This window comes from Panthera uncia, chromosome A2 (genome assembly GCF_023721935.1).
Source record: "Panthera uncia isolate 11264 chromosome A2, Puncia_PCG_1.0, whole genome shotgun sequence".
NCBI lineage: Eukaryota > Metazoa > Chordata > Mammalia > Carnivora > Felidae > Panthera > Panthera uncia.
The window spans coordinates 91,756,591-91,784,526 of record NC_064816.1 but is presented as its reverse complement, the minus strand read 5'-3'; the positions used below and the strand labels follow the sequence as shown (position 1 = coordinate 91,784,526).

General features: G+C 36.8%; 2 protein-coding genes across 20 annotated transcripts in view; one reads left to right on the top strand and one right to left on the bottom strand.

Annotated features, from left to right (window-relative positions):
* ANKIB1 (ankyrin repeat and IBR domain containing 1) overlaps positions 1-8,260 on the bottom strand; it is a 148,202-nt gene extending 139,942 nt beyond the window's left edge. For 2 of the 3 annotated variants that reach the window (XM_049641443.1, XM_049641445.1), the window contains exon 1: positions 7,822-8,260. The gene's annotated coding sequence lies outside the window, so the exon portion shown is untranslated. Of the gene's footprint in view, positions 1-5,142; positions 5,239-7,821 lie in introns of all 3 variants that reach the window. The other variant, XM_049641444.1, reaches the window with a different exon arrangement.
* A 104-nt stretch (positions 8,261-8,364) lies between these two features.
* The window catches only part of KRIT1 (KRIT1 ankyrin repeat containing), a 41,119-nt gene continuing 21,547 nt past the window's right edge, over positions 8,365-27,936 (top strand). Inside the window, exons 1-9 of one of the 17 annotated variants that reach the window (XM_049641459.1) lie at positions 8,365-8,728; positions 13,631-13,694; positions 13,850-13,953; positions 14,891-15,050; positions 19,266-19,358; positions 20,445-20,574; positions 22,280-22,523; positions 22,702-22,817; positions 23,049-23,192. In XM_049641459.1, the coding sequence (XP_049497416.1) occupies positions 13,852-13,953; positions 14,891-15,050; positions 19,266-19,358; positions 20,445-20,574; positions 22,280-22,523; positions 22,702-22,817; positions 23,049-23,192 (989 nt within the window). In that variant the 5' untranslated portion in view covers positions 8,365-8,728; positions 13,631-13,694; positions 13,850-13,851. The other 16 variants (XM_049641456.1, XM_049641453.1, XM_049641451.1 and 13 more) reach the window with 16 other exon arrangements.

The following is a 27,936-nucleotide window of genomic DNA, read 5'->3' as shown; positions in this document are numbered from 1 at the left end:
AGAGAATCCTAAACAGGCTCTGCACTGCCACTGAGGAGCCTGACGGCGGGCTGTAACTCACAAACCATGAGATCATGACCTGAGCTGAAATCAATAGATGGACACTTAACCAACTGGGCCACCCAGGTGCCCCAAGCTGAAAACCATTTTAATTGTACTCTAATCTTATTTCACAAGGGTTCTGCGGTAACTTACAAGCAACATTCTGATAAATAAGTTAAGGGCAATTAAGTGTTGTGGAAGGTAGCACAGCCTTCCACGTGGAAAGAATATGAGCTTTGGAGCCAGAAGATCTACTGGGTTCACGTTTTATTTCTAGTCCTTAGTTGCCCTCATTTTAAAGGACAGAAGCCATAATATTAGCATTCTGCCTTACATTGTTGATATATTTAAGTTTTTAGTTATTTTAAAATATAAACATCTTGAGAACAGGAAGTACATTTTATATATCTCTGTATCACTCACATCATATCCACATAGGTGTTCAACAGATATTTAACTAATATGGAATAGATTTTATTATTATTTTTTATAGTAAGCTCCCTGCCCAGCATGGGGCTCAAACTCACGACGCTGAGAGTTACATGTTCTACTGACGGAGCCAGCCAGATAGCCCTAATATGGAATAGATTTTAATATATCAGATAAAACTCCTAATAAGTGCCCTTGCTTCCAGATTCCACTCCCTAAAGCACCCTCCCCCTCAACTACAACTAGCTTACCTTTATCAAAAGACACATCTGATTTTGTCCAATTCCATTTTAAAACTTTCCCAAGGCTCATAGCCTTTAAGAAATTAAGGGAAAGTCTCTGCCCAAACCAGAATTTATCTCATCCTACCCTATCTCTTATAACTCAGGCCCACTTCTGAATTACTGAAGCTCCTGGAATGTTCTTCCCATGACCCTAACATGCTCCTCTTTAATAGGCTAACGTCTACCAGTCATTCAGGTCTCAAAAGCCACAGTTCCTCAACTCTTAACATAGTTAGATGTCCTGCCTCCCTAACTTGATAATACACCCAACTTACCATCTAATACTGAATATGTACTAGAAATGTATCTACTATCTACTATCTAGTATCTACTAATACTAGAAATGTTTATTCTGCTTCTCCAATTATCTGTAAACTTTTTGGGGACAAGGGTCACACTGTACTGAGTTTTATATGCACTGTTTATCATAGTTACTGACACATAAAACACCTTTAATTAAGATTTATTGAACATAATGATAAAGTCCAATGTTCTCAAAATCATTAGTTTCCAATTTGATAATATAATCATGTTTATTTCCCTGTCTATAAATAATTTTGGGGGGAAAAAACCATAGCTGCCTAGTAGGTTAAAGAAAAAGATTCTGGTGCCTTATTCTGTACATACATTTATTATGACAAAGAAGACAAAATGAGCATTATTACTTTCAAAGAACAGAGAAAATATTTCACAAGAACTTGTTATTATCAGGGGACCTGCTTTGTGCTGGCCTCATCCCCAGAAAAGAGAAGGCATTTATAAACATGGAAAGAAAGAAGGTGAGAAAAAATCCTGGAGTATTAGACTGGAATTGGAAGTACAGGGACGAACTTATGGTTTTATAAAATATACACCTAGATACAGAAAAAATTATGGATATATATGTATGTATTACATATGTGTGCATGTATGCAAACCATACTTGCGTAGTCACACATTTCCTAGTCCCTATAAGTAATGACACCCCAGAAAGCAAGAGCACACTAAGCCCCTAAATCTTTTTTAATTTTCTTTAATGTTTTTATTTATTTTTGAGACAGAGAGAGACAGAGTATGAACAGGGGAGGGGCAGAGAGAGAGGGAGACACAGAATTCAAAGCAGGCTCCAGGCTCTGAGCTGTCAGCACAGAGCCTGAAACGGGGCTCGAACTCACAGACTGTGAGATCATGACCTGAGCTGAAGTCGGACACTTAACCGACTGAGCCACCCACATGCCCCTAAGCCCCTAAATCTTTGTTTTTAAATACCATATTTTACAAAAACAAACAACAATGACAAAGACCAAACAGGGCTCCTTGGAGATATGGCTGATTCCAGGGCTAGACCAGGCAAAGTACAGAATGAACAAGGAACAGCATGTTCTGCCAGAAATGCAGAATGAATGAGATGGGAGAATGATAAATAGGCAAATAAGCCAGCTTGAAGGGGCTCCCATGGGTTAAGTCAGGAACAATTTAAACAGCAAAGTAAGTAATAATAGTAACAAATCACAACAAATTAAATAAAATTGAAATCCATGAGTCCTTACTGATTTAATACACAAATGGGGGAGAAAGGAACGTTCCACCTTACAAAAAAATACCAACTAATACAAGTAGAAGGAATAATAGAAATAGAGGAATATCATTTAGCAATCATCATGTAAGTGGTTAATTAAGGTGAGAGCCTTCACTGATACCCACATTAAGGCTAGTAGTACAGATGTCTGATGAGAAACAAGATGCTGGCATAATTTTGGAATACCTCTCCACAAATACTGATCAAATGCAAAAGGATTTCAATATGATCAAGGTTTTAATCACCAACAGTGGCAAGGTTTGACATCATATGCCTCTGGATGCAATGCACTAAGAAGGGGACAGACCTATTTCTGTGGTATTCCTGGCCAGGAATGCATGAACTGATTGGAGTCATGAGGAAATATTACACGAACCTAGGCTGAGGGTCATACAGAATGTAGGGCCTGTGCTTCCTAAAACTGTCAAGGACAGGAAAGACTGGGAAAAATGAGGCTGAAGAAGTCTGAAGAAACATGACAACTAAATGTAAAATGTATTCCTGAACAGAATCCTGGACCAGAAAAGAATGAGATATTGCTCGGATTGTCAATGAAATATAAATTGGTTCTTTGCACTAGATGGTAGTGTTGTACCAATGCTTATTTTCTGATTTAGAGGGTTATATGTTGGTTATATAACAGAGTAACTTGTTTTTGAAAAATAGACACTATAGTGTTTACAGGTGCTGTGACAGTATATCTGCTGCTTGCTCCAAAATGTTTAGAAAAAGGCTAATACAGGATAAATATATATATATATATTTTTACACACATATATACACACGTATTTAGCATTATGTATGGAAACAGAGGACTGGCAATAAAAGAAATGCAGTAAAATATTAACAATGGTGAAATGTGAGGGAAGGGAATATAGGAGTTCTTTGCTATCTTCTGGCATCTTTCTGCAAGTCAGAGAAAGTTACCTTTTCTGTAAATCACTTTTTTCTGCCAGAGGCCAGAAAACAGAATAAAAACCCTGGCCTAATATGTTTATTTACATACTTTCCTTTATAATACTCTGAAGGGATATGTTAAGAAGGAGGACAATGTTTTTAGGCTTATTTGGAAAAGAGCATCATTGAGTTTTTAAATGAAGTTTCCTCTCTTCGTAGATTTTCAACAGGCATTTTACAGTTCAATGAAGAAAGGAATCCTGACTTACTCATCTTTATGGTCCTAACACCTAATGCATTTATAATTTAGTCACTATTATATACCGGAACAGGAATTCTCAACATTGTTCTAATCAGAAAACAGTGACCTGAGTAACAAGAATTCTGCTACACAGAAAGGGAAAAACTGTCTATGTCAAGTGAAAATATGTCTGAGAACAGGAAAACAGCAAGGATTATCTTTCTTAGGAACTTGAAGGAGGATTATCTGCTCTATAGTCCTAAAAACAGAAGAATGTGTAACCAGTAGCAAAGGCCTTAACTTAAAGAATGGCAAACTGCTGGGAGTTTATGGTAAAAACAAAACAAACCAAACATACAAACAAAAACAGAATAAAATGTTTAGAATAGAAGTGAGGTTTTTGGAGAAAACAATGGACAGTGGAAGATCATCTTTAAAAAAAAAATGTGAGGGTGGGACGTGTGGATGGCTCAGCTGATTAAGCATCTGACTTCAGCTCAGGTCATGATCTCATGGTTGATGAGCTTGAGCCCTGCATCAGGCTCTGTGCTGCCAGCACAGAAGCTGCTTCAGATCCTCTACATCTCTCTCTTTCTCTGCCCCTCCCTGCTTGTGTGCACGCTCTCTTTCTTTCTCTCAGAAAAATAAAAACATTAAAAAAAAAACCCTTTTTTTTAATGTTAGGAGAGTCTTGGTGGCTCAGTAGGTTAAGCATCAGATTCTTGATTTCAGCTCAAGTCACACGGTCTCACAATTCAAGAGACTGAGCCCCGTGTCCCGTGTTGGGCTCTGCACTGACCATGCAGAACTTGCTTGGTATTCTCTTTCTCCCTCTCTCTCTGGCCCATTTCTCATTTCTCAAAATAAATAAATTAACATTAAAAAAAAAGTGAGACTTTGGAAAATGATTAGATAGAACTATATTAAATCATTAGGATAAACCATATATATTTAAAGATTTTTAAACTTGAAGGAATACATTTTCACTGAAATGTATTCAAACCTTCAAGACATCAGACAGTTGTCAAAGTTAAACTCAAAACTTAAAAAGCTGAATAGATTTCATATAGCTCAACATCCTATCTTTCCTGGAGAATTTTTTTGGTACATTTTATAAGCTGTTGATCCCATTGCTAAACTAGAAGAAAAAAGAAGTTATGTACCTGAAGATCTATAATACGATTAACCATAATGGACTTCCAAATTATCTTTTCGAAGGTTTCAATAACTACTGAAAATTATATTTATAGTACATAACTCATCTGCTTTAGAAAATAAAAGATATTAATACCTTAAGAAATGAGAATTTTTCTATTCAAAGCATTAGAGAATTAAAAATTGCTATATCTATATTACAACTTCTTTTCCTGATAGAGGAATCTAGCATATTACAAGTAAAACAACATTCAGTATTACTATAAATCAGAATCTGTATGGTTTTTAAATGGAGATAAAACACTTCTTATGACTATTATACGAATTGAATGAAATTATGTATATAAAGCATTTAGCATGGTGGCTAGTGTGAGTCAAGCACTCAGTAAATGGCATTAAATGTGTTTATTCTCATAGCAATGATGTGAAACAACCCTGAAATATGGTGAAGTGACTTCAAAACCTATTAGAGATGTCTATAAAGGCAGATGGATAGAATCTAGACTGACAAATTCGATAAGGAAAGGAATTCTTACTTAAACTTGTAGTCCCAGAATCTAACAGTGCCTGGCACACATAGTAGGCATTCAATAAAGGTTTACTGACATGAAGTGAATATGAAAGGAAGTTATCTGTAAAAGAAAAAAAGAGGTAGCCTGAGATTGTCTGAAAAATAAGCTTACAGTCCAAGAATTACTATTCCCTAAGCAAGTCACTTTGAGAAAGTAAAGAAAATACAGAAACATTTTTAGAACCATGCATAGAAACTCCTCTGACTGGCCTTTTAAATAATAACAGAGTCACTCTCAAGTCTGTTTTGGCAAATGTGTCACATATGAAGTCTAATATTATAGAAAAATATTTTTAGGGGTGCCTAGTTTGCTTAGTCGGTTGGGCAGCTGACTACAGCTCAGGTCATGAACTCACTGTCTGTGAGTTCGAGCCCCGCATTGGGCTCTATGCCGTGAGCTCAGAGCCTGGAGCCTGCTTCCAATTCTGTGTCTCCCTCTCTCTCTGCCCCTTCCCTGCTTGCTCTCTGTCTCTGTCTCTGTCTCCCTCACAAAAATAGTAAACATTAAAAAAAAATTTTTTAATAAAAATAAATAAAAAAAGAAAAGTATTTTTAAATTTCATCTAAATAACTGTTGTATCCATCCTCAAAGAGTGAAAAAGCACCCACGGCACTGAGAAATATTTTCTAAATTCCATTCAAGGAGAATCAGATAAGCTTAATTCAAGTTTTTCCATCTATTTATACAGAAAAATTACCTCGGAACTTTTACTTACAAGTACATTGTAAATATACATATTTCACTTTCACAAATTCATCTTGAAAATCAATTGTCAAAAGTGAGCAGTGCTACCGGAATACAAAAGAGTAGCTAACGAACTTTTCTCCCTTGTCTCAGCAGCCACCTGTTAGAGCTCATCCTGATGGCACAATCTGCATGGTTTTGCAACATTTTCATACTGAAAACTCTAAATTCTCAGTGCAGCTGGCAAAGAGAAAAGTATAATACGAAAATACAGTCCTATCTTCCCCACTCTATTTCCAAAGATAATAGGAATCAATAGACTTTTTTTTTAAAAAAAGGCTTTTCTAAGTTATGGCCCATCACCTCACTTTTATTTGGAAACTGATCAATTTTATGCAAAGCAAATCACGTCTTTAATAATACACTCAGTGCTTGATTCTGAAACAAGCCAGTAAAGTACACTTCTAGACAGACAGCTGGAGCTACATCTCCTGAGCCTACTTCAAACTAAAATCTGTGAACAATGTGAAGTTACAAATCAAATAATAATCCAAAATCAATTGCTGGAAGAAGGTTTTGAAAACAACAATAAAAATCATCATTAAACACATCTACCTTTCCTAACAAAATGACTATGTCTTCAGGAAAAAAAAATGACAAAACTACCAGTTTACATCACAGAACAGTTTACAGAATAGTAACAAGGAACCTGCAATATGCAGAGAAAAATTATTCTTAAATTATTATTTGCTTCCTGCAGTGCCCTGTAAAGTGTCAAAAGCATGAAGGCCACTGACAATATTACAATTATTTTTTCATCTAATTTCTGGAAAGTTCTGCAGTGGCAGTTTAGAAAGCAAACTAAATTTTGAAGAGAAAAAATGCTTAGCCGGAAATCTGGAAATAAACATTTCGTTTATTTTTTACACTAAGAAGCAGTAAGGTCATAGGGGCCAAAATGTGTAATATCTGTAGGTGGCTGATCCAAATCAGTAAAAATGGGTCTCTCTGGAATTAAGGACTTAAAATAATATCTTACCAATACAATCTGACATGATCTTTAAAAATCACTTTTTTAAATCACTGACAATGCAAAACTTTCCAATACAAAATTTATTTCAACAAACACAAACACATACTTCATAAATTCAGAACTAAATGTAAATCCAAAACACTAAAAATTACTTAAAGACATGAAAAAACATATTTGAAACATCAGACTTTTGTTTTTACGTTCATTTCTTAGATCTACTAGCAAAGCTCTTCTGGAAAGGGTCTTCATTCCAATACAAGATTGTTTAATATGCAAATTCCGTGTGAATAGAGCTTTTGAGACTAATTCTTAAAACCTCCTTAGGAGATGCTTAATTACAGCTGTAGTTCCAATCTCCTGCGACTCAAACAGTAATGCACAGAAAAGAGCCTATACACAGTTACGGTGAGGAATGAAGGTCCAGGAGAGACCCATCCTTTTGTTTTGGTGGCAGACGCTGCAAAAATAAAGGTCCAATAGAGCTATCTGCACCTATCCCCACCCATCACAACCCTACAGAGCACTTTCACCCATCCACTCAAGACCCTCTAGCTCACGAGATTTGCCCAACCCGTGGCTTTCCACGTCTGAAAGGATGGGCGGGGGAGGCTGCGAGGTCTGGGATACAGATAGAAAAAGGGGGAGAACACAGATCTTTGAGGACAGAGGGACAAGGAACTGCATCTGGACGAGGATGGGACGTGCCACGGAGACTTGCAAATTCACTGGGAGAAAAGCCCCATGGGACCAACAGAGGCTGTTGCCTATTCAAGGATGGGGACAGGCGGAGGTACAATCCTCCACAAGAGGAAGGAGACACATTTGTAAGAGACCCGGGAGGGCGTGGACTAGGCAGCGCCGAACTCAGAGCCCAAAAAGGATTGAGATAATCTCAAACACATTCGTATGGTGAAGCTGAGACTTACGGTTACTTCCCGGGCTGAGGATAAGGGTCAGGTGGACCCCGAAGCTCTGCAGTTCTGCCAAAGCCGTGGCCGCCTCAGCCTCTCGCGCCGAGCAGGTGACCTCAGGTACCCTCCCGCCCCACCCACCCAGGCGGGTGCCCCCTCCTCGCCGGCCGGAGTGCGCCGGGCAGAGGCTGCTGGGGCCGAGGGTGCGCACTAGAGGCCCGCGAGGAACGCTGCGTGAGACGGAGGCACCCGCGACGAGGCTCAGACTGGGCGGGCGCCCCCCATCCCTCTCTGGCCGCCTCGCCGCCTCACTCAAGAGAGGGGAAGAGGGGGCGGTGGCTTTTGCCTCCGCCTCGCGGTCAAGTCCGGCTCATGCTCCAGCCTTGCACGCGCGCACGCAGCCTGGGCCGCCCTCCTCCCCACCCCCGCCTCCGGCTCAGCCGCTAGCGTGCCGGCCGCAGCCACCCCCGTCCTCGAGCCGCCGGCACCACCAGCACCAGACAGCCCGCAGCCCCAGCGGGAAGCAGCAGGAACGGCAGCAGCTAACCCGTCGACCCGGAAGCTTTTCCGTCGCCAACCGCGACGCTGCGAGGCGCATAAACCCGGAAGTGATTTTCTCGCCCCGGTAGCGGCGATATGGAAATCAAAGGCTTTTGAAGACCTGGAAACCCTTACTTTCGGGAGAGTGTGATATGGTGCTGAGGTCCGAGTAGAGGGAAGGCCAATAAAGAACTAGGCGGCAAGAGTTTCTCCGAGTCCAGAGACTCGAGCGCTTGAGGCGCATTTTGGGAAGAGCGGCCGAACACTCCAGAAGGCTTCTGGTGGCTACGGAGGGTTTTCCTGTCACAGGAAGTTAGGCCTGGCTGCTGGGAAAGAGAAGGAAGGAGGAATGAGAAAGCGGTGACAGCACCCCGCCCCGCAGGTGACTGTCCCACCCAGTGAGTTGAATGTAGAGGTCCTGGAAGTGCTCGGCCGCCCGCACGGGTGAGACGAGGAGGAGCGAGAACCAGATTCCCGCGAGGGAAAACAGAGGTGGGAGGCTGAACTACCTCCACATCTAGTTTCTCCAGGCAAGGAATTTATTTCTTAAAAGTAGTAACAAAGAGGCCAGAGCCACTTCTGGGGTGGCAGCTCTTTGAGCAAAGAGACGTGCACGTCCTTTCCCGGTAGTGGACGTTGGGTGGTGGCGGAGGAAAAATCTGGCAGAATGTTGGAGATTTTGTTTTTGTTTCTGTTTTTGTCATTTCGGGGAGGCGATTCACAACTTGTCATTCCAGCTCATCTAACCTCTTAACACTTCTATCTTATGAGGCTTTGGGCTTTCTCTGCTTTTTATTTATGGTGTATTTATCTTTAAAAGAAATCATTGATCTAGCTGGCCTAACTCAGGATCTCACGCCCATTCCCTTCTGACTCGCTTAGAGAACTTGTGCGCCTTAACAATTTGTTTGCAAATGCTTCTTTCTCTTTGAATCTATAGTCTCTTAACTGCCTTGGTGGCCTCATCTTATTTGGGGGAAATGACAAAAATTCAAATATGTTTTCAAAAAAGTATAAAAACGATTCATTCCATGATCTTCTCCAGCCCTCACACCATGCTTTACTGTTAGTTGGTTCACCTAAATATTGGGTTGCAGAACTATAGTGGCAGCTGATACACAGCATATTTAGTACACTATGTATGAAATTATGCTCCCCCAAATAACCTTAAGTAACATTGGTGTTCACTGTAGGATTTCATTTGGTTCCCAATGTCAGTATTACTTAGTTCCTTCTGTATTAGCCATATTTAGTGTAATTGCCTTCAAAAGCAATTTGAAGATTATTAAATATCTTAAGTTACAGAACGGAATGCCACTTAACAGAAAGAAAGTCTTTGAAAATTATCAGTGACACTTGTTGACCTTGATAAGTGATGATTAGAATTGGTGGGAGGGACAAGGAGAAAGCAAGCTTACTTAGAAGTAGCACCAATGGCTATTTTCTGTTCTACTTTATTAATAATTCCTCTCTTTTTAGCAAAAGGATGAGATTTCTATGGTCAATAAATCCCTATGGAGGAATTCTTACTGATAATTTAGTTGCCATCTCTTCTCTTTAACGTTATAATGCTATAAAATAGTGAATTGTTCCAAGAGAATAGGGAAGGGTCAAATAACTTAGCTACTCTACCTCAGCTTTTTTCCTGTAACATGGGGATAACAGTAATAATACCTATTTCATCAGGTTTAGGGGGGAACAATGAATTAATGTATGTAAAGCATTTAACATAATGTCTAGTACATAGTAAGCATTGTAAGTGTTATTCACATTATTTTAAAAACATATTAAGCGTTATATTGAGAAAATGAAAGCAACAAAACCTAAGGACAACTTGATAAAATCACTTTGGCTGGTGGGGATAAAAAATATGCTTTCTCAGTGATTTTCAACTATGTGAATAGAAACATTTTGTGGGTTTGGCTTGGTTTGGTTATTTCAAGTTGACGGGAGTTAAACAAAAGATTGAGAAACATTGTTTAAGGATGAAGAAAGGGGATCATTTTCTGTCTCAGGAACATTTTACAGAGACATAACGTGACATCCCAATTTTTGGTTTTTACTTATGAAGATATACTTTCTGATCACTGCTGGTAATTTCCTTTTTTTTATAAGTGAAATGTTTTATTACTTCTTTTAATTTAATTTTCTTTTTAAATTTACATCCAAGTTAGTTAGCATATAGTGCAACAATGATTTCAGGAGTAGATTCCTTAATGCCCCTTACGCATTTAGCCCATCCCCCCCCCTCCCATAACTCCTCCAGTAACCCTCTGTTTGTTCATATTTTGAAGTCTCTTATGTTTTGTCTCCCTCCCTGTTTTTATATTATTTTTGCTTCCCTTCCCTTATGTTCATCTGTTTTGTCTCTTAAAGTTCGCATATGAGTGAAGTCATATGATTTTTGTCTTTCTCTGACTAATTTCACTTAGCATAATACCCTCCAGTTCCATCCACATAGTTGCAGATGGCAAGATTTCATTCTTTTTGATTACTGAGTAATACCCCATTGTATCTATATACCACATCTTTTTTATCCATTCATCCATTGATGGACATTTGGGCTCTTTCCATACTTTGGCTGTTGTTGATAGTGTTGCTATAAACATTGGGGTGCATGTGCCCCTTTGAAACAGCATACCTGTATCCCTTGGATAAATACCTAGTAGTACTGTTGCTGGTTTGTAGGGTAGTTCTATTTTTAATTTTCTGAGGAACCTCTATACTGTTTTCCAGAGTGGCTGCACCAGTTTGCATTCTTACCAGCAATGCAAAAGAGATCCTCTTTCTCCGCATCCTCACCAACATCTGTTGTTAGCCTGAGTTGTTAATGTTAGCCATTCTGACAGGTGTCAGGTGGTATCTCGTTGTGGTTTTGATTTGTATTTCCCTGATGATGAGTGATGTTGAGCATTTTTTCATGTGTCATTTGGCCATCTGGATGTCTTCTTTGGAAAAGTTCATGTCTTTTGCCCATTTCTTCACTGGATTATTTGTTTTTTGGGTGTTGAGTTTGGTAAGTTCTTTATAGATTTTGGATACCAACCCTTTATCTGATATGTCATTTGCAAATATCTTCTCCTGTTCTGTCGGTTGCCTTTTAGTTTTGCTGATTGTTTCCTTCACTCTGCAGAAGCTTTTTATGTTGATGAGGTCCCAGCAGTTCATTTTTGCTTTTGTTTCCACTGCTGGTAATTTCTACTAGCGTGTACTTTGTAAACTGGTAAGTCATCTTGTCAACTTTGACTTCTGCTTACTAAATTTGCAATACCCATATTCACATGCTGAATCTTCTCTTCTTCTCCGGCATAAAAGGCTCTAGTTTGTTCATCTGTACTCAATATAGCAAATGTTTTTTTTTTAAGTTTATTTATTTTGAGAGAGAGAGTCGGGGAGGGGCAGAGAGAGGGAGAGACAGAATCCCAAGCAGGCTTTGTGCTTTGGATCCTCTGTCCCCTTTCTCTCTCTGCCCCTCTCCAGCTTGTTCTCTCTCTCTCTCTCTCTCTCTCTCATAAATAAACCTCTGTCCCCCCCCCCCCCCCCCCGTCTCACTCTCCCATAAATAAACCTAAAAGAAAATCATTCCTTTGGGGGAAAAAAAAGTATTTTTGATGTTTTGTTAAACAGAACTTTCTGGAATAGCAAAGAAATGTAACAAGCCTGCCCATGGGGACTAAATGGCATTTGTACACCTCCCCTTTTCCAAAGTGAAAACCAGAAATGCCCCTACATGCTTTCAAATGATCCCAGGTAGGGTACCACCCTTAGTTGAGAACCACTTCTATATATTTGTAAGACCTTATCGCTTGGAACATTATCAGTTATACCTAAGCATTTTTCAGAATAGAACGAGCCATAACAAAATGTCACCTATTTCCTGTACTTAGTCACTTGAACTTTTATCTAAAACTCAGTCTAAACATATTACTAACTGTAGTTATACCTTTCTCTATTATTTTTTAGCTCAAGTTATTCTTTTCCAGTCCCTCTGCATGTGTTTCTGCCTTAGCAGTTTTGCCTTGATATGTTAACAACTTTTGTTCTTTTCCTAACTTAATTAAGCCTTTGTTTTCTTTTTTCATGTCACTGAAAATGTGTGTATTTAAAATATTCAAGTATGAATATTTCTTGAAAATCAATTTTTAGAATCTTTGGAGGATATGTTAACATTAAATGATATAAAAACAAAATATCGTAACCCTCATGGTTGTGCCTTTTTTCTATTACATCACATTTGTTTATGTTTTAAAAGGTGAGTGGACTGTGTAGTACTGTATATTCCAGAGAAATTATGAGTATTAATAAAGCATTTTCCTAGATTTTTAAAAATGTTTATTTATTTTTGAGGGAGAGAGAGAGAGAAAGAGACATAGAGTACGCATGAGGGAGGGGCAGAGAGAGAGGGAGACACAGAATCCGAAACAGGCTTCAGGCTCTGAGCTGTCAGCATAGAGCCCAACATGGGGCTTGAACCAACGAACTGTGAGATCATGACCTGAGCCAAAGTCAGATGCTTAACCGACTGAGCCACCCAGGTGTACCCCTCCCCATTTTTTTAATGGAAGTTTATCAGCACAGGAATTGATTATTTTATATTGTGTCTAGAAGATTAAGGATTACTTGATTTCTCTTTTAGGTGCTTAACAGAAAAAAAGGTTTGTGTAATTATGCTACATATGTTATACAATGTATTCACAACACAGTGTCTTTTTTTTTTTTTTAAACAACCAAGAAAGTGCTTGAAATTCAAATACTTTTTGGAAATTCACCAGTGGATACTTAAATTAGTCTGGGGAAAAGGTGTGTGTGTGCACACAAGCGTGTGCATGTGCATGTGTAAAATACATATTTGGAAGAAAAAGTTGGAGTTATCTAGGGAATTGATAATGGAAGTGGAAAAGATTCTTAAATCATCATCAGAAAGATTTTATCAACTGACCAAGTGTTTTTGATTCTGCAATAGGCATCTCCAAAGAAAATTTGTAAGGTATATTTTAGCTAATCCAAATGTCAAATATCGAAGTTCTTTCTAAAGATTTTGGAGAGAATGTCAATGGCAGCTGCCTATTTCCAGCTTCCAAGCTTTTAACAATATGACATTTACTGGTGTAATTTATAGAAAATAAGTGTGTAGAATTCTGAATTATTATCTCAGGTCATTATTTGCTTAGTATTTATAAGACATTTTATAATCTTTTTTTTTTTTTTTTTTTTAGGTCCAAAAGGCAGATTCTTACACAGTTTAGACATACAAAATTATTATCTCCATTAAATTTTTTCACAGAAAAGGAAAAAAGGAACATGAGAAAATCTTAAAATTATAAGCTAAGATTTTGAATAGTTCAGTGGTAAGATCATCATCTCTGGTTTGCCTTTTAGGTAGTATATATATTCTAAGATAGAAAAATAAACACGTTATTTTTGAAATTGTTTTTCAAACTGATTATGTTGATTATGTGTTTTTTAGTATTTCAGAGGATTTCTGTTTGTTTGTTTTATAAAGCAATGGGAAATCCAGAAAACATAGAAGATGCATATGTTGCTGTTATTCGTCCAAAGAATACTGCCAGTCTCAATTCTCGGGAATACAGAGCTAAGTCCTATGAAGTGAGAACAATTTACTAACATTTGATTTGCTACCATTGAATGTCATTTTTGGTTATTTTCATTTACATATATAGTCTCCTCATATCCTGTGAATTTTGGTTGACAACCTAGATCTTGGAAAAGTAGAACTGATGCTTCTAAAATCTCTGCTCCTCACCGTCTGCTTATCTGTTGCATGCCTTGTGACCATTTTTTAATTGATAGGTGTAAATTATTAGATATTAAAGGCAGTCATTTGTGTTTTCTTTATAATGTATAGATTTAATTTTTAAAAAGTACAATTTATGAAATGACTCTAAAAAATTAAGAAAAACATTGCAAAAGTCAGCTTATTCCAAGTTCCAATGTAAATATTGTTCTTGGTTATTTCCCCAAAGAACTCTTTTTTAACAGTTCATTTTAAAATATCTTTTTAACTTTAGTTAAAGTTTTAGGCAATTAAGTTACTTCTCTGTAGTCCGGAATTGTATTACATATACTAATAAACGTGATTGAGGCCAAAAAAAACCCAACAACAACAAAACCTAAAACAGAATTATCTCTTCTATGTGACAGATTCTAGGCATCATAAAATACTTCTAACTCCAGCTAATTTCTCTAGCTTAAATTGCTTTCTTAAGGTTAGTTATCTGAAACCTATTAAAGGATATTGCAGAGGTTCTCAGGAGGTTGCTGCTTCAGTAATGCTCTGGCTTACCAGTTCTCAATCCTGAATGTACTGTTGAATCACCTGGGGAACTTTAAAACTTTCACTACCAGGGCCCCACTCCCCACACATGCTGACTTAATAGGTCTGGGATGAAGCTAGGAATTGCTATTGTTTTAAAAGCTTCCCGGGATATTCTAATATGAAGCTAGGGTTAAGAAAGACTGTTGGCTTATTATAATCTAGGGCAAGTAAATTTTATTTTAAATTTTAATATTTTTCTCATCTAAGATTTTGTTGCATGAAGTTCCCATTGAAGGACAGAAAAAAAAGAGAAAGAAAGTTTTATTGGAAACTAAACTTCAAGGCAACAGTGAAGTAACACAAGGCATATTGGATTATGTAGTAGAAACTACCAAACCAATTTCTCCTGCAAACCAGGGTATCAGAGGTAGGAAACTTTTTCTTTTCCTTTTCTTTCTTTGTTTTTTTTTTTTTTTTAATACAGTTTCCTTCAACTGGTTGTGGAGAAAGATATTTTTAAAAATATATTAAGATCAATTTCTTTGGGTAGCCTGGATAGCTCAGTTTTAGAGTGTGTGACTCTTAATCTCAGGGTTGTAAGTTCGAGTCCCACATTGGGTTTAAAGATTACTTAAAAATAAATTTTTTATTTTTTAAAAAAATGTTTATTATTTTTGAGAGACAGAGAGACAGGGTAGGAGCGGGGGAAGGGCAGAGAGAGAGGTAGACACCTGAATTTGAAGCAGGCTCCAGGCTATGAGCTGTCAGCACAGAGCCTGATGTGGGGCTTGAACCCATGAACTGTGAGATCATGACCTGAGCTGAAGTTGGACACTTAACTGACTGAGCTACCCAAGCGCCCAAAAATAAAATCTTTAAAAAAAAAAAAAAAATCAATTTCTTTTTATGTTCCTTTCCATTAAAAAAAAAGAAAAAAGCTTGAAAAAGACTCAGATAACTTTTTTTAAGGTGTAGCAAAGCCCTTCAAGAAATAACTTGACTGTAATGTTCTTTTAAGTTGAAAAATATTTAAATAAGTTGCAGTGTTAATGATTTGTTCAGTAGAGATAGGAAACCAAGGGGTGTCTTGAAAACTAAGAGAAAATTCAAATCACTTTTACGAGAAATATAGTTCTCAATTTAAGTGTCTTTGAACTACAATTTTTATTTATAAGGAAGCTGTTTAAAAATTAACCAATTGGGGTATCTGGGTGGCTCATTCGGTTAAGTGTCCAACTTCAGCACAGGTCATGATCTCGTGGTTAGTGAATTGGAACCCCATGTTGGGCTCTGTGCTGACAGGTTAGAACCTGGAGCCTGCTTCAGATTCTGTGTGTGTCTCTCTCTGCCTCTTCTTCACTCATGCTCTGTTTCTGTCTGTCTCTCAAAAATGAATAAATGTTTAAAAAAAAAGTTACAAAAATTATAAACTATGTCCAAGATTCAGGCATTATTATTAAGAAGTTAAAGCCAATTTCAGTCAAACAGCTGTTGAAAACAGTTGTTGATGAGGTAAGGCATACCTCTCTGTGCCTTTTTTTTTTTTTAAAGCTTATGCAGTGTTTTTTTTTTTTTTTCTGTTACTCTGTCTAGAAATTGTCTAATTCATCTGTTTTCAGTAAAGAGACTATTTATGTTGCAGAGATAGGGTTGAATCCTGTGGTTTCAGTTATTAGTTATTTTGGGTATTTGTTGTCTAGAGACAGTTGAACTGTAAGCCTCTGATTCATAATTTTTAGAGTATTATTCACCATATTTTACCTTTTTTTTAATGTTTATTTTTGAGAGAGAGACAGAGACAGAGCATGAGTGGGAGAGGTGCAGAGAGGGAGACACAGAATTTGAAGCAAGCTCCAGGCTTTGAGCTGTCTCCACAGAGCCCGACGGAGGGCTTGAACTTGTGAACCATGAAATTGTGACCTGAGCCAAAGTTAGACGCTCAACCAACTGAGCCACCCAGGTGCTCCCATATTTTACCTTTCTAATAGGTAATCTCCCTAAGAGGGCCTGAAGGGTAGAGGCTCTAAGGCCTTACAACTCAGTTATAATAAGTTACTGCATAAATTTATTGATCTCTGATACGTATTCTAAGTCCCTTAAAGAGATCTCCTTTCCCTAATCATCAGATTGATTTTTTAATAAAATGATCTAGAAATTGATCTTAGCTAAAAAGGGGACTATCCTTGTTGGTGATGAAGGCACATAAAAGGCTCTTTTTGGACGCCACAAATTTGTCAGTCTTTTCTACCTTAGTCTTGAACTTCTCTGATAAATTTTCATCTAGACTTGTTCTACTGTTGCCAAATTGTTGTAAGTATCAGGATTGATCCTGAGATCAAATTCCTGAGACATATATCCAGATCACATATTTGAGCTAAGACAGAGGAGTCATAATTTGTTATGTGAATTAGCCATACTCTGCCACTCAGTCCATTCACCCATAAGGGGGATGGAGTGGTGTCATTGTTAACAAAGATGTCCTCTGGCCCAGAGAAATGGGTAGTGCTTTTAGAAGATTTTCCAGGAGATGTAAAAAATTTTTTTAATGTTTATTTTTTGAGAGAGAGAGAAATGGAGAGAGAGGAACAGAGCATGAGCAGGGGAGGGGCAGAGAGAGAGGGAGACAGAATTCAAAGCAGATTCCAGGCTCTGAGCTGTCAGCACAGAGCCCGATGCGGGTTTGAACCCACAAGCTGTGAAATCATGACCTGAGCTGAAGTTGGACGCTTAACCAACTGAACTACCCAGGCGCCTCTAGGAGCTTTTAATAAGAGAAATTAAAATGGCGAACTTTAACCTAACTAGTTATATTAGTTATAATAAGCCATACCACATCCTGAACTATACTTTTTGTATTGAGTTTTCTAAATATATGAAATATTTTTGTAGAGTAAGAGGATTCCTTATACAAGCATCACATGTAAATCACAAAGACTTTATAATAGCAGTGGTTATACCTTAATTTTTTGTGCAGTGCTATATATCGTTTATAAAAGCACTTTCACACCTACTTATTAATGAAATTCTTAAAAAAATTTTTTTTAATGTTTATTTATTTTTGAGAGAGAAAGAGACAGAGCATGAGCAAGGTCAGGGCAGAGAAGAGAGGGAGACACAGAATCTGAAACAGGCTCCAGGCTCTGAGCTATCAGCACAGAGCCCAATGCAGGGCTCAAATTCGGGAATGGAGAGATCATGACCTGAGCTGAAGCTGGATGCCTAACTGACTGGGCCACCCAGGTGGCCTTTAATGAAATTCTTAAATTGGTCCTGTGAATTGGTATATGGTCATCTTCACATCTGTAAAATGGAAATGCAGACATAGGATAGTACTCGTTAAGGTCATACTCCCATTAGTGGAGGAGTTAGGACTAGAACCTTCATTTCCCAACTTGTAGTCAGTGCTTTTATTTTTTCCCCACAACAGATCTCATTATATCTATCATTTGCAAAGTACGCAATTAAACAATGGATCAGAACTGGGTTTAGGGATGCAGCAAAATAGGAAAGATAAAGTGGGACAGGACCTCAAGCTAGACAAAAGAAATTGCCTCTGAAATTTATTAGATGTTATCCTCTATGTAACACTTATATTTTGTACACATGTCCAATTTGTAAAATAATTGGGGGCTATAATAATCACATATATTGACTCCAGTATTTTGTGAATAAATGAAGCTGCTTGAACTCTTAGATTATCTACCTGTCCATAGAAGGTATCCAGTCAGTCTTCCTACTTGGGTCAGGAACAAGTTTCTGTATCTTGGAGTGGGTAAATTGGAAGAGTTGACAAAAATCATGGCAAAGGTGTCCAGATGAGAGGTTTTAGAGGGCACGATTTGTAGGTTATTATTTATAGCCCCCTTGTGGCCAAATCTGGAAAAACACTAAGAATGGAGGTTACAATTCAGAATACAGTAGTAGTTTGTAGCCCAATCAGATTTTAATAAACACTGACATTGAGGGTGGAGGTTGAGTGTTAGCTTTAAGACTTTGCAACTTACATATACCACCCTCCTTATCCACCTGAGATCATAGTAAAATTCTTCCCATCTGTATCTCAGCTGAATGAGGAAGTACTGTATATGGCTCTTGACTGCAGGGTGCCTTGCTATTCAGCTGCTCTGTCAGTCTTTAGCAGGACAGTTTTCTTTGCTATACATAGGAAGCTTCTCTTTTAGTCAAGACCAGGACCATGAATCTACTGGTTGATTGTGCACAGAATAATTTGCATTATTATCAGGATTAAGGTTTTTCATTAGGGCATATAATAAAATTGGCTGTTTTTATATTTTAACTCCTTTTAATGCTGCCTTTTAAAAAATTTTCTAGTTCTCAAAAAATAAAAAATGGGATAAACTAAAAAAACAAAATCTTAACATATAGAGAACAAATTAGTTGTTACCAGAGGGGAGGTAGCTAGGGGGTATGGGTGAAATAGGCGAAGGGGATTAAGAGCACTTATCCTGATGAGCATTAAGTAATATATGATATTGTTGAATTCCTATATTATATACCTGAAACTACTACAACACTAGATGTTAACTACATTGGAATTAAAGTATTTTTTTCTAATTCTCAAGGTAATTTATAAAATTTAAAAGACCTTTTTTTTTTTTTTTTTTTTTTATCAAATGGTTAGGAAAACGAGTGGTCCTAATGAAGAAATTTCCTCTGGATGGAGAGAAAGTTGGCAGAGAAGCAGCATTATTTATTGTTCCATCAGTTGTCAAAGGTAAAGTCTAAGATTTACCTTATGGATCTTTATATATTTTAGACACTAAGTTAAAATCTCCTGAGGAATTTAGGAATTTATATTCATAGTTACTATTCTAATATTGTTGTAAAATACGTATTTTTAAATTAGTAGAACTTAAAAAAAGATGTTTTGATTTCAAAGTAATATTCAGCCTTCTGGACTAAACAGTAATGTTTTTGTTTCTAGTTTTAAAAATAGAATACAGAAGTGAGGAAGGAAGCCATAATTGAAATAAAAAGTTTTCAGGTTATAAGGGATTTTTCAAAGGATATGACTAGAAATAGATATTTCATTATTTTGGAAAATTAACAGACTATCATCAGGACCTATCTGGCATAAGAAGGTGTTAATAACAGTTCTAAAATATTCTGCCCAACAAACAGTATCGGTATTATTTAAAGACTTTAGATCAAATGTAAAAATTTGAGCCCTTGACATCCTGGAATAATTGAAAAATTACTAAATTTCAATGCAGAACATGTAGCCTACTAATTTTGTGCTCTTGGGCAAATCACCTCTTTAAGCCTCAGCTCTGTTTGTAAGATGGGTATCTGCTCCTACCCAAGTTCATTGTGCTGGAAGAATTAATTAAGGTATTAGGTGTGAAGATCACTTTGGAAACTTTAGAGTACTACTCTCCTATAAGGCAGTAATAATACTGATGATAAATTAATGACCCAGTGGGGATATGCCATCAGCCTGCTGCTAACATAGTACTTACACATATTTTATTAGCCAGCTCTGGCATTCCAATTATATATATTTTTTCCCAGTCATACTTAGACTAAGAAGTACAGTATTTTAAATGGTGTTGGAAATGTTATTAATCAGAGTTTTGCTACATTGTTAAGGAAGAAAACAAGGAAACAACTTCTGCAATCCTCTAAGAATATAGGTCTTCTAATTCCAAGTGGATAAGGTCACAGAACTGGTCATCAGTTTAATCAAGGTCTTCTAAATCCAAATCTAAAACAATTCATGTTACACGTAACTATTTTTTTAATGAAAAATATGTTATTGTAAACCTTATATGTGATGACATTATTCATTTTTCTTTTTCAGATAATACTAAATATACATATACTCCAGGATGCCCAATTTTTTACTGCTTACAAGATATTATGCGAGTCTGTAGTGAATCCAGCAGTCACTTTGCTACACTTACAGCAAGGATGTTAATAGCCTTGGATAAGTAAGAAATACCACTAAAAATATTTTTTAATAAGCCAAATACAGCTTCATAGTAGAAATTAGCTCTGTTAGAACAGAAGCAAATAATATATATGTAACACAATGTTAAGTTTTTGAAGTAAAATATAAAAATGAAAAGCTCCAAAGACAGGATTTTCCTGGTTTGCTTACAATGGGCTAATTTTTTTCCAAAAATGACAAAGACTGCCTGGATGAAGGATTAAGATTCCTTGATTTAAAACTAGATTTGGGGTTTTTTTTGTTTGTTTTTTTGTTTTAATTTTCAAGTTGAGTTAACCACTGCCTTTGTTTTCCCTCCTACTTTTATACGAGATCTCTTATTTCCATCTTTCCTCCACTGCAATAGTTCAATAGAACTAATTATGTCTTTAAAAATAATTAGGAGTGCCTGGGTGGCTCAGTTGGTTAAGTATCTGACTTCAGCTCAAATCATAATTTCACAGTTCATGGGTTCGAGCCCCGTGTCAGGCTCTGTGCTGACAGCTGGGAACCTGGAGCCTGCTTTGGATTCCGTGTCTCCCTCTCTCTGTCTCTCCCTTGCTCATGTTCTGTGTCTCTCTCAAAAATAAACATTAAAAAAAAGTTGTTTTTTTAAACAGTTAAATACGCAATTGACTGAAGTTCTCTTTCTGTTTTCCCTAATGCTGGGCCAAATGGCTCCTCGAGTTGTTCTGACAGATTTAGTATTGAGTTACTCTGAGTGAGAGTAGACAAGAGTAAGTTAGACAAGTTGTTTAAACCTATCATGCCTTTGTCTTTCTGTAACAACAGAGCAAATGTCACCTACATCTCAATGGTTCAGATCTTAAAAGTACTTCATGTTTTTTGAAAGGCGTTTTATTATAATGGTATATGCATTTTTTAAAATTTAATTATTTTGAGAGAGAGACAGAGCACAAGTGGGGGAAGGGCAGAGAGAGAGGGAGAATCCCAAGTAGGCTCCATGCTATCAGTGCAGAGCCCCATGTGGGGACTGAACCTACGAACTGTGAGATCATGACCTGAACTGAAATCAAGAGTCAGATGCTCAGCCAACTGAATCACCCAGGTACCCTGGTATAAACATCTTTAAAAATAGTTTGCTGTGTCTATTAACAAAAACTTTTATTAATACTAAATGAAGTACTTAACACTAGTTAAAAATTATAAAAATCTGAATGTGATATTAGAATGTATCACACAATAGGGGGCACCTGGGTGGCTCAGCTAAGCATCTGAGTTCGACTCAGGCCACGATCTCACAGTTTGTGATTTCAAGCCCCACATTGGGCTCTCTGCTGTCAGTGTGGAGCCCGTTTCAGATACTGTCTCCTCACTCTGCCCCTCCCTAACTTGTGCTTTCTCTCTGTCTCAAAAATAAATACAAAAAAAAATTTTTTTAAAGGGGCACCTGGGTGGTTCAGTCAGTTACTGAACTTTGGCTCAGGTCATGATCTCACGGTTCGTGGGTTCAAGCCCCACGTTGGGCTCTGTGCTGACAGTTCAGAGCCTGGAGCCTGTTTCATATGCTGTGTCTCTTTCTCTCTGTCCCTCCCCTGCTCATGCTCTGTTTTTATCTCTCAAAAATAAATAAATTAAAAAAAAAAAAAAAAGAATGTATCACACATCAGAGTTGGATGGTCTACTTTCTTCATCTTCACTTTTGAACAAATACTTCTACTACCTCTTCTTTTTTATTTTGCCAGGTGGTTAGATGAACGCCATGCACAATCTCACTTTATTCCAGCTTTATTCCGGCCTTCTCCTCTTGAGCGGATAAAAACTAATGTCATAAACCCTGCATATGCTACTGAATCAGGTCAAATGGAAAACTCATTACATATGGGCTACAGTGCACTAGAAATAAAGAGTAAAATGTTAGCCCTAGAGAAAGCAGATACCTGTATTTACAACCCTTTGTTTGGATCAGATCTTCAATATACGAACCGGGTAAGAGTTGAATGAATTTTGGCTCTGATTTCAAAAGACATTTTATGTCAAATGTAATTTTTCCCTAAGGTAAATATACCTGTTAGATGACATATACAGTTAGTTGTATTTATGTCTATTAAAGCCAAGTATCTGAAGCTCTTAAGGGGTTTTTGTTTTTTCTATTTTCCCATTTTAGGTAGATAAAGTGGTAATAAATCCATACTTTGGTCTAGGAGCTCCAGACTACTCAAAAATCCAAATTCCCAAACAAGAAAAATGGCAGAGAAGCATGAGCAGTGTCACAGAAGACAAGTACTGTTTTGGTTTTACTCCACATTGCTTTTTTAAAACTTATATTCTAATGTTAAAATATTGTTTAAAATGATATATGCAATTAGTATGCAATGTAATCATTGCATAGATGATATAGTTTGCAGCTGCTAAGTGACCAAAGCTTTCATATATGTATCATGTTTGTTTTGAAACAGTTTGAATTTCAAAAGTGCTTTATAAAAAAAAAAATTGTTTGTTTTTAATAATTAGGGAACGACAGTGGGTAGATGACTTTCCTCTCCATCGAAGTGCCTGTGAAGGAGATTCAGAATTACTAAACCGTCTTCTCAATGAAAGATTTTCAGTCAACCAATTAGATAGTGACCACTGGGCACCCATTCATTATGCATGCTGGTAAATGGATTACTTTTTTTTTTTTTTTCTTAGAAGGAATGAATCTTTAGTTATAAACATTAGTGCTTCTTTTCAGGACTATTCTCATTCCGGCTCCTTTTTCTCTACCACTTTTGCCTTATGAGCTTTCTATTTAGATATCTGATTACTATATATACATACCACTGTTCAGAATTACAAGGTCTGCCCCATGAGAAAAGTATCATTGGTGTTCTTATGCATTACCAGGTCATCCTGTGTAATAGCTAATCATTAGCAAGTGTCATTATATAGCAGTAGGTCCTTTATTCACCCTTGTAATTTCTATTGTTTTGTATTAGATAAATGTTTGTTTTACTCTTCTCTTGCTATGAAACTTACATGAGGTAACTACTTATGTTTTGATGTTGATCATATTAGATAAGTATCCATTTAGTACTTTGGAAAACCGTGGCATCAAGAAACTCCCAAAAGCCTTCATTAGAATCAAAGCCTTCCATTCTTTATTTTTTTTAAAGCGGAATTAACTCACAAGATTGGGGTTATTAACTCTTTGTACTCACTGTGAACTTGTGTTCATTACAGTATTTAAGTGTTAGCTATAGTTTATTCTCTAAAAAGGATGTAATGAAGTGATTTACCATTATTTCTTATGGGTAAGCTGCTTTTGAGTTACTGTTGAAAGTGAACTTCCTTGGCTAGTTTAAGAAGTGCCTACATTATTCACTGCCTGTTAAATGTCCACTTTTTCTTTGAAGGTTTGAAAACCTTTCTTTGAAGGTTTATTTCTTTATTTTGAGAGGGGTAAAGGGAGAGAGAGAGAGAGAGAGAGAGAGGGAGAGAGAATCCCAAGTAGGCTCCGAGCTGTTGGTATAGAGCCCAACGTGGAGCTGGAACTCATGAACTGTGAGATCATGACCTGAGCCAAAATCAGGAGTCAGACACTTAACCAGCTGAACCACCCAGGCGCCCCAAATGTCCACTATGTCTTATCTGAGCCACATTTAACAAGATATTTCACCTCTCCGCGTCTGTTTATTTATCTATATGTAAAGGCATTAATTCGATCATTGCTCAAACTTATTTTGATTTCACTGATTCCAAAATTTGTGATCCAGTAGCTAAATATAGTTGCTTTTAATATACATCTTTTCTCTCTTAAAAAATATGCTGTTTCCCTAAAACTATGCTAGTTTATTCCAGAAATATGCTCTTAATTTTTTTTCTATTTCCTCAAAACTAGGCTTCTTTATTCTGTGTGTTCTTAATTGTTTTCCCATTACAGGGAATTTTCTATTCATATTTGGAGTTACCTTAAATATATATATATATATACATATACGTATATTTGTATACATATATATGTACATGTATATATATACACACACACACACACACACACACATGTATATATTTTAATTTTTTTATTAGAGAGCTTGAGCTGGGGAGAGGGGCAAAGGGAGAGAGACAGAAAACCTTAAGCAGGTTCCACACTCAGCACAGAGCCCAAAGTAGGGCTCAATCCCAATACCCTAGGATCATAACCTGAGTAGAAGTCAGAAGTCAGACGCTCAACCGACTGAGCCACCCAGGCATTCCTACCCTAAATATTTTTTAACTGAACTTCTGTTTGTTTCTTCAGATTACTAATAAATATTGGTAGCAGCAGCAGTACAAAAAGAAATCACGTGCCTTATATGGAACTAAACGAAAAGAGGTAGAGAATATACTTCAAATCACAAGAAAGTACACTATGGAATTGGGAAGGATGGAGGCAGAGAATTTTAGTTGAGAAATCCCAAATTTATATTTGGTTAATATTGTCCTTTTTTGTGGCATGGGTTATTTTCTAATAAAAGAATGGTAATATTTTTAAGTATCTATTACATAAAAACAGAAGTATGGTATAGTATTTAATGTTCTTTGGAATGTACTTAGGTTTTAGTCGTAATAATTCTTATTTCCTAAAAGTATGACCTTTGGGAAGTTACTTAATGTCTCTAAGGACCTGTGTCTTTATCTTCAAGATGAACTTAATATATTTCTTAAGATTAAAGGAGAAAATGCAAATAAATGCTTTGAGGGTACCTTGCACATAATAAGTATTCAATAAATGTTGGCTGTTATTAAAATATTGTAAAAATTTAAAGATTTTGATTTCTAAATCAAATTTATAAATCTGTAGTTTATTTATTTTGTTTATTTATTTTTTTTAGAGAGAGAGAGAGTGTGTGCATGCCAGCTGGGGAAAGGGGCAGAGGTTGAGAGAGAGAGGGAGGGAGGGAGGGAGGGAGGGAATCTCAAGCAGGCTCTATGCTCAGTGTGGAGCCCGACATGGGGCTCAATCTCATGACTCTGGGATCATGACCTGAGCCAAAATCAAGAGTCTTAACCAACTGAGCCAGTCAGGCGCCCCTAACCCATAGTATTTTTAATTGGAAAATCTTACTACTACAGTATACAGTATACAGTATACAGGAAAAGAGTTTTATCCTTAGATAACATTTTCTGTCAGTTAGAAATAATAATCATGTTTAATATATCAGGAGTAGTATGGGCCACCTTGCAATACTTTCATCAAATGAATCATTTAATTAATGTGAATTTGAATGAAGGTAGATTTGACCATTTAGTACGAACTTAAATTACTTTAGCTTGGAAATGTACTTTTATTTCCTAATTAGTATAAAGATCGAGGATGGGAATACTAGGTTATCTCATTAAGAGTTGGATTTGAGGCCTAACTTTATAAGCTTAGACAAGATGTTTTACCCTCTTGGTCTGTTTTCTCATCTTAAAGTGAGGGTTTTTATTAGATTGATGGTTCTCAAACATTTTGGTGGCAGGACTCCCTTTTCACTCTCAGAAGTTACAGGATCCCGGGATGCCTGGCTGGCTCATTGGTTTTAGCTCAGGTCATGATCTCGTGGTTTGTGGGTTGGACCCCCACCTGGGCTCTGTGCTGGCAGTGCAGAGCCTGGTTAGGATTTTCTCTTCCTCTCTCTGCCCCTCCACACTCGCACTGTCTCTGTTTCAAAATAAATAAACAAACTTTTAAAAAATTATTAAAAAAAAAGTTACAGAATCCCAAAGAGCTTTTGTTTATGTAAATTATATCTAGTGTTGTTTATCATATTAGAAGTTAAACCTGAAAAATATTTTAAGTATTTATTAATTCATTTAAAAATGTTTATGAAATATGCTGTATTTTTCAAAATAAAAAAAAATTAATGAGAAGAGTAGAATTGTTCTACATTTGTTGCAGTATTATATGTCACATGGCTTCCTGAAAATCCCACTGTACACTTAAGAGAAAGTGAAAGTTTAAAGGATCAGTAGCATTTTAGTATTATTATTAACGTATGTTTGACCTAGAGGATACCTTGAAAAGATTTCAGGGATTCTCAGGGGTTCCCAGATCACTCTTTAAGGACCACCCCTAAGATTACTCCAAGCTTTTAAAATTCTCATATTGGTGACCATCTACCTGAAAACTATTCTGTACTATTTTCCAAAACTGTTTAAGTTGCCTTTCTTCCCATATGGGTAACTTACCAACCACTCAGTAAATGTTTCACCGACATCACATAATCTATGACCTTTCTCAAATCAATGTCTTTTTTCTCTGATCCTATTTTTAGGTTTCATGTTATTGCTAGAGAGTATTTTTGAACTATGAGTATTTTATTCCCTTCAAATTACCCCATCTTCACAGTAGCTTAGCTGTCTATCCTTTTGGTCTCATTTATCCTGTCAGCCATTTAGTCCTCCCTTATGAGCTGTTCTAAACCTTTGTAGTCATAAGCACTTAAACTCCCACTACTTCCTTTCTCTCCTCTTATCAGGTAGTTTTACCTCCCTATTTTCAAAGAAAATTGAAGCCATCAGAAATGTCCTTCTGTATAGTTTTTGTTCTCATCTCTCTCCTGTGTCATGCAGTATGCAAGTAAAAATCCTTGTTTGCCATTAAATTCACTCTCTCCTTTTCTGCATTTTCTTTTTTATTGCCTTCAAACATGTGTGGTCTCTCCCTCTTGAAAAGAACATTAATTTGGCCCTGCTGCCTTTTCTGGCCACTATCCCGTTTCTTTCCTTCCTTTCACAGCTAGATCTCAAAGGTGAGTGGGTCACACTCACTGTTGTCTCTTTTTTTACTCTTCATGAACCTTCTTAAACTTTTCTGAGTTTTTAATCTCTTTCCCTGCTCTCCAGCATTAAATACTGTTGACCACCCCTTCATTCTAAGAACAAATTGGAGTTGAAGGGGCATAATGGAGCTATAATGAAGGTCAATACAAATGCAAATTATTATCGTTACATTATTAGTATTCTTGAAATACTGGCTTCCATTCTGTGACCTAAGCGTGTGTTATCGTATGGAAACTGCTATACTAAGATTCAGAAAACTGGATTCTAACACTGGCTAGTAACCATGGGACCTTCAGAAAGCTACTTACCTGGTTCAAGTTTCATTTTTCTTAACTGAGCAATAAAAATACTTCTGCCTGCCTCATAAGTTGTTTTGAAGATTATATTAAGTAATTATATATGAAAGTACCTTGAAAACTTTAAAGCATCATACAGAATGTATGTTTATATTAATTATTTGTATTACTTCTTGAATTGCTGTCTTAGACGTGTCTTTTCCTGTCCTGAAAGATTGTTTTTCAAGATGCATTTCATTGGTCGAAGATAATTTTTCTCTAAATTCTCTCAGAATGATTTCATCCATTCTCCCAGCCTTAATGGTAATTCTTTTCAGTTA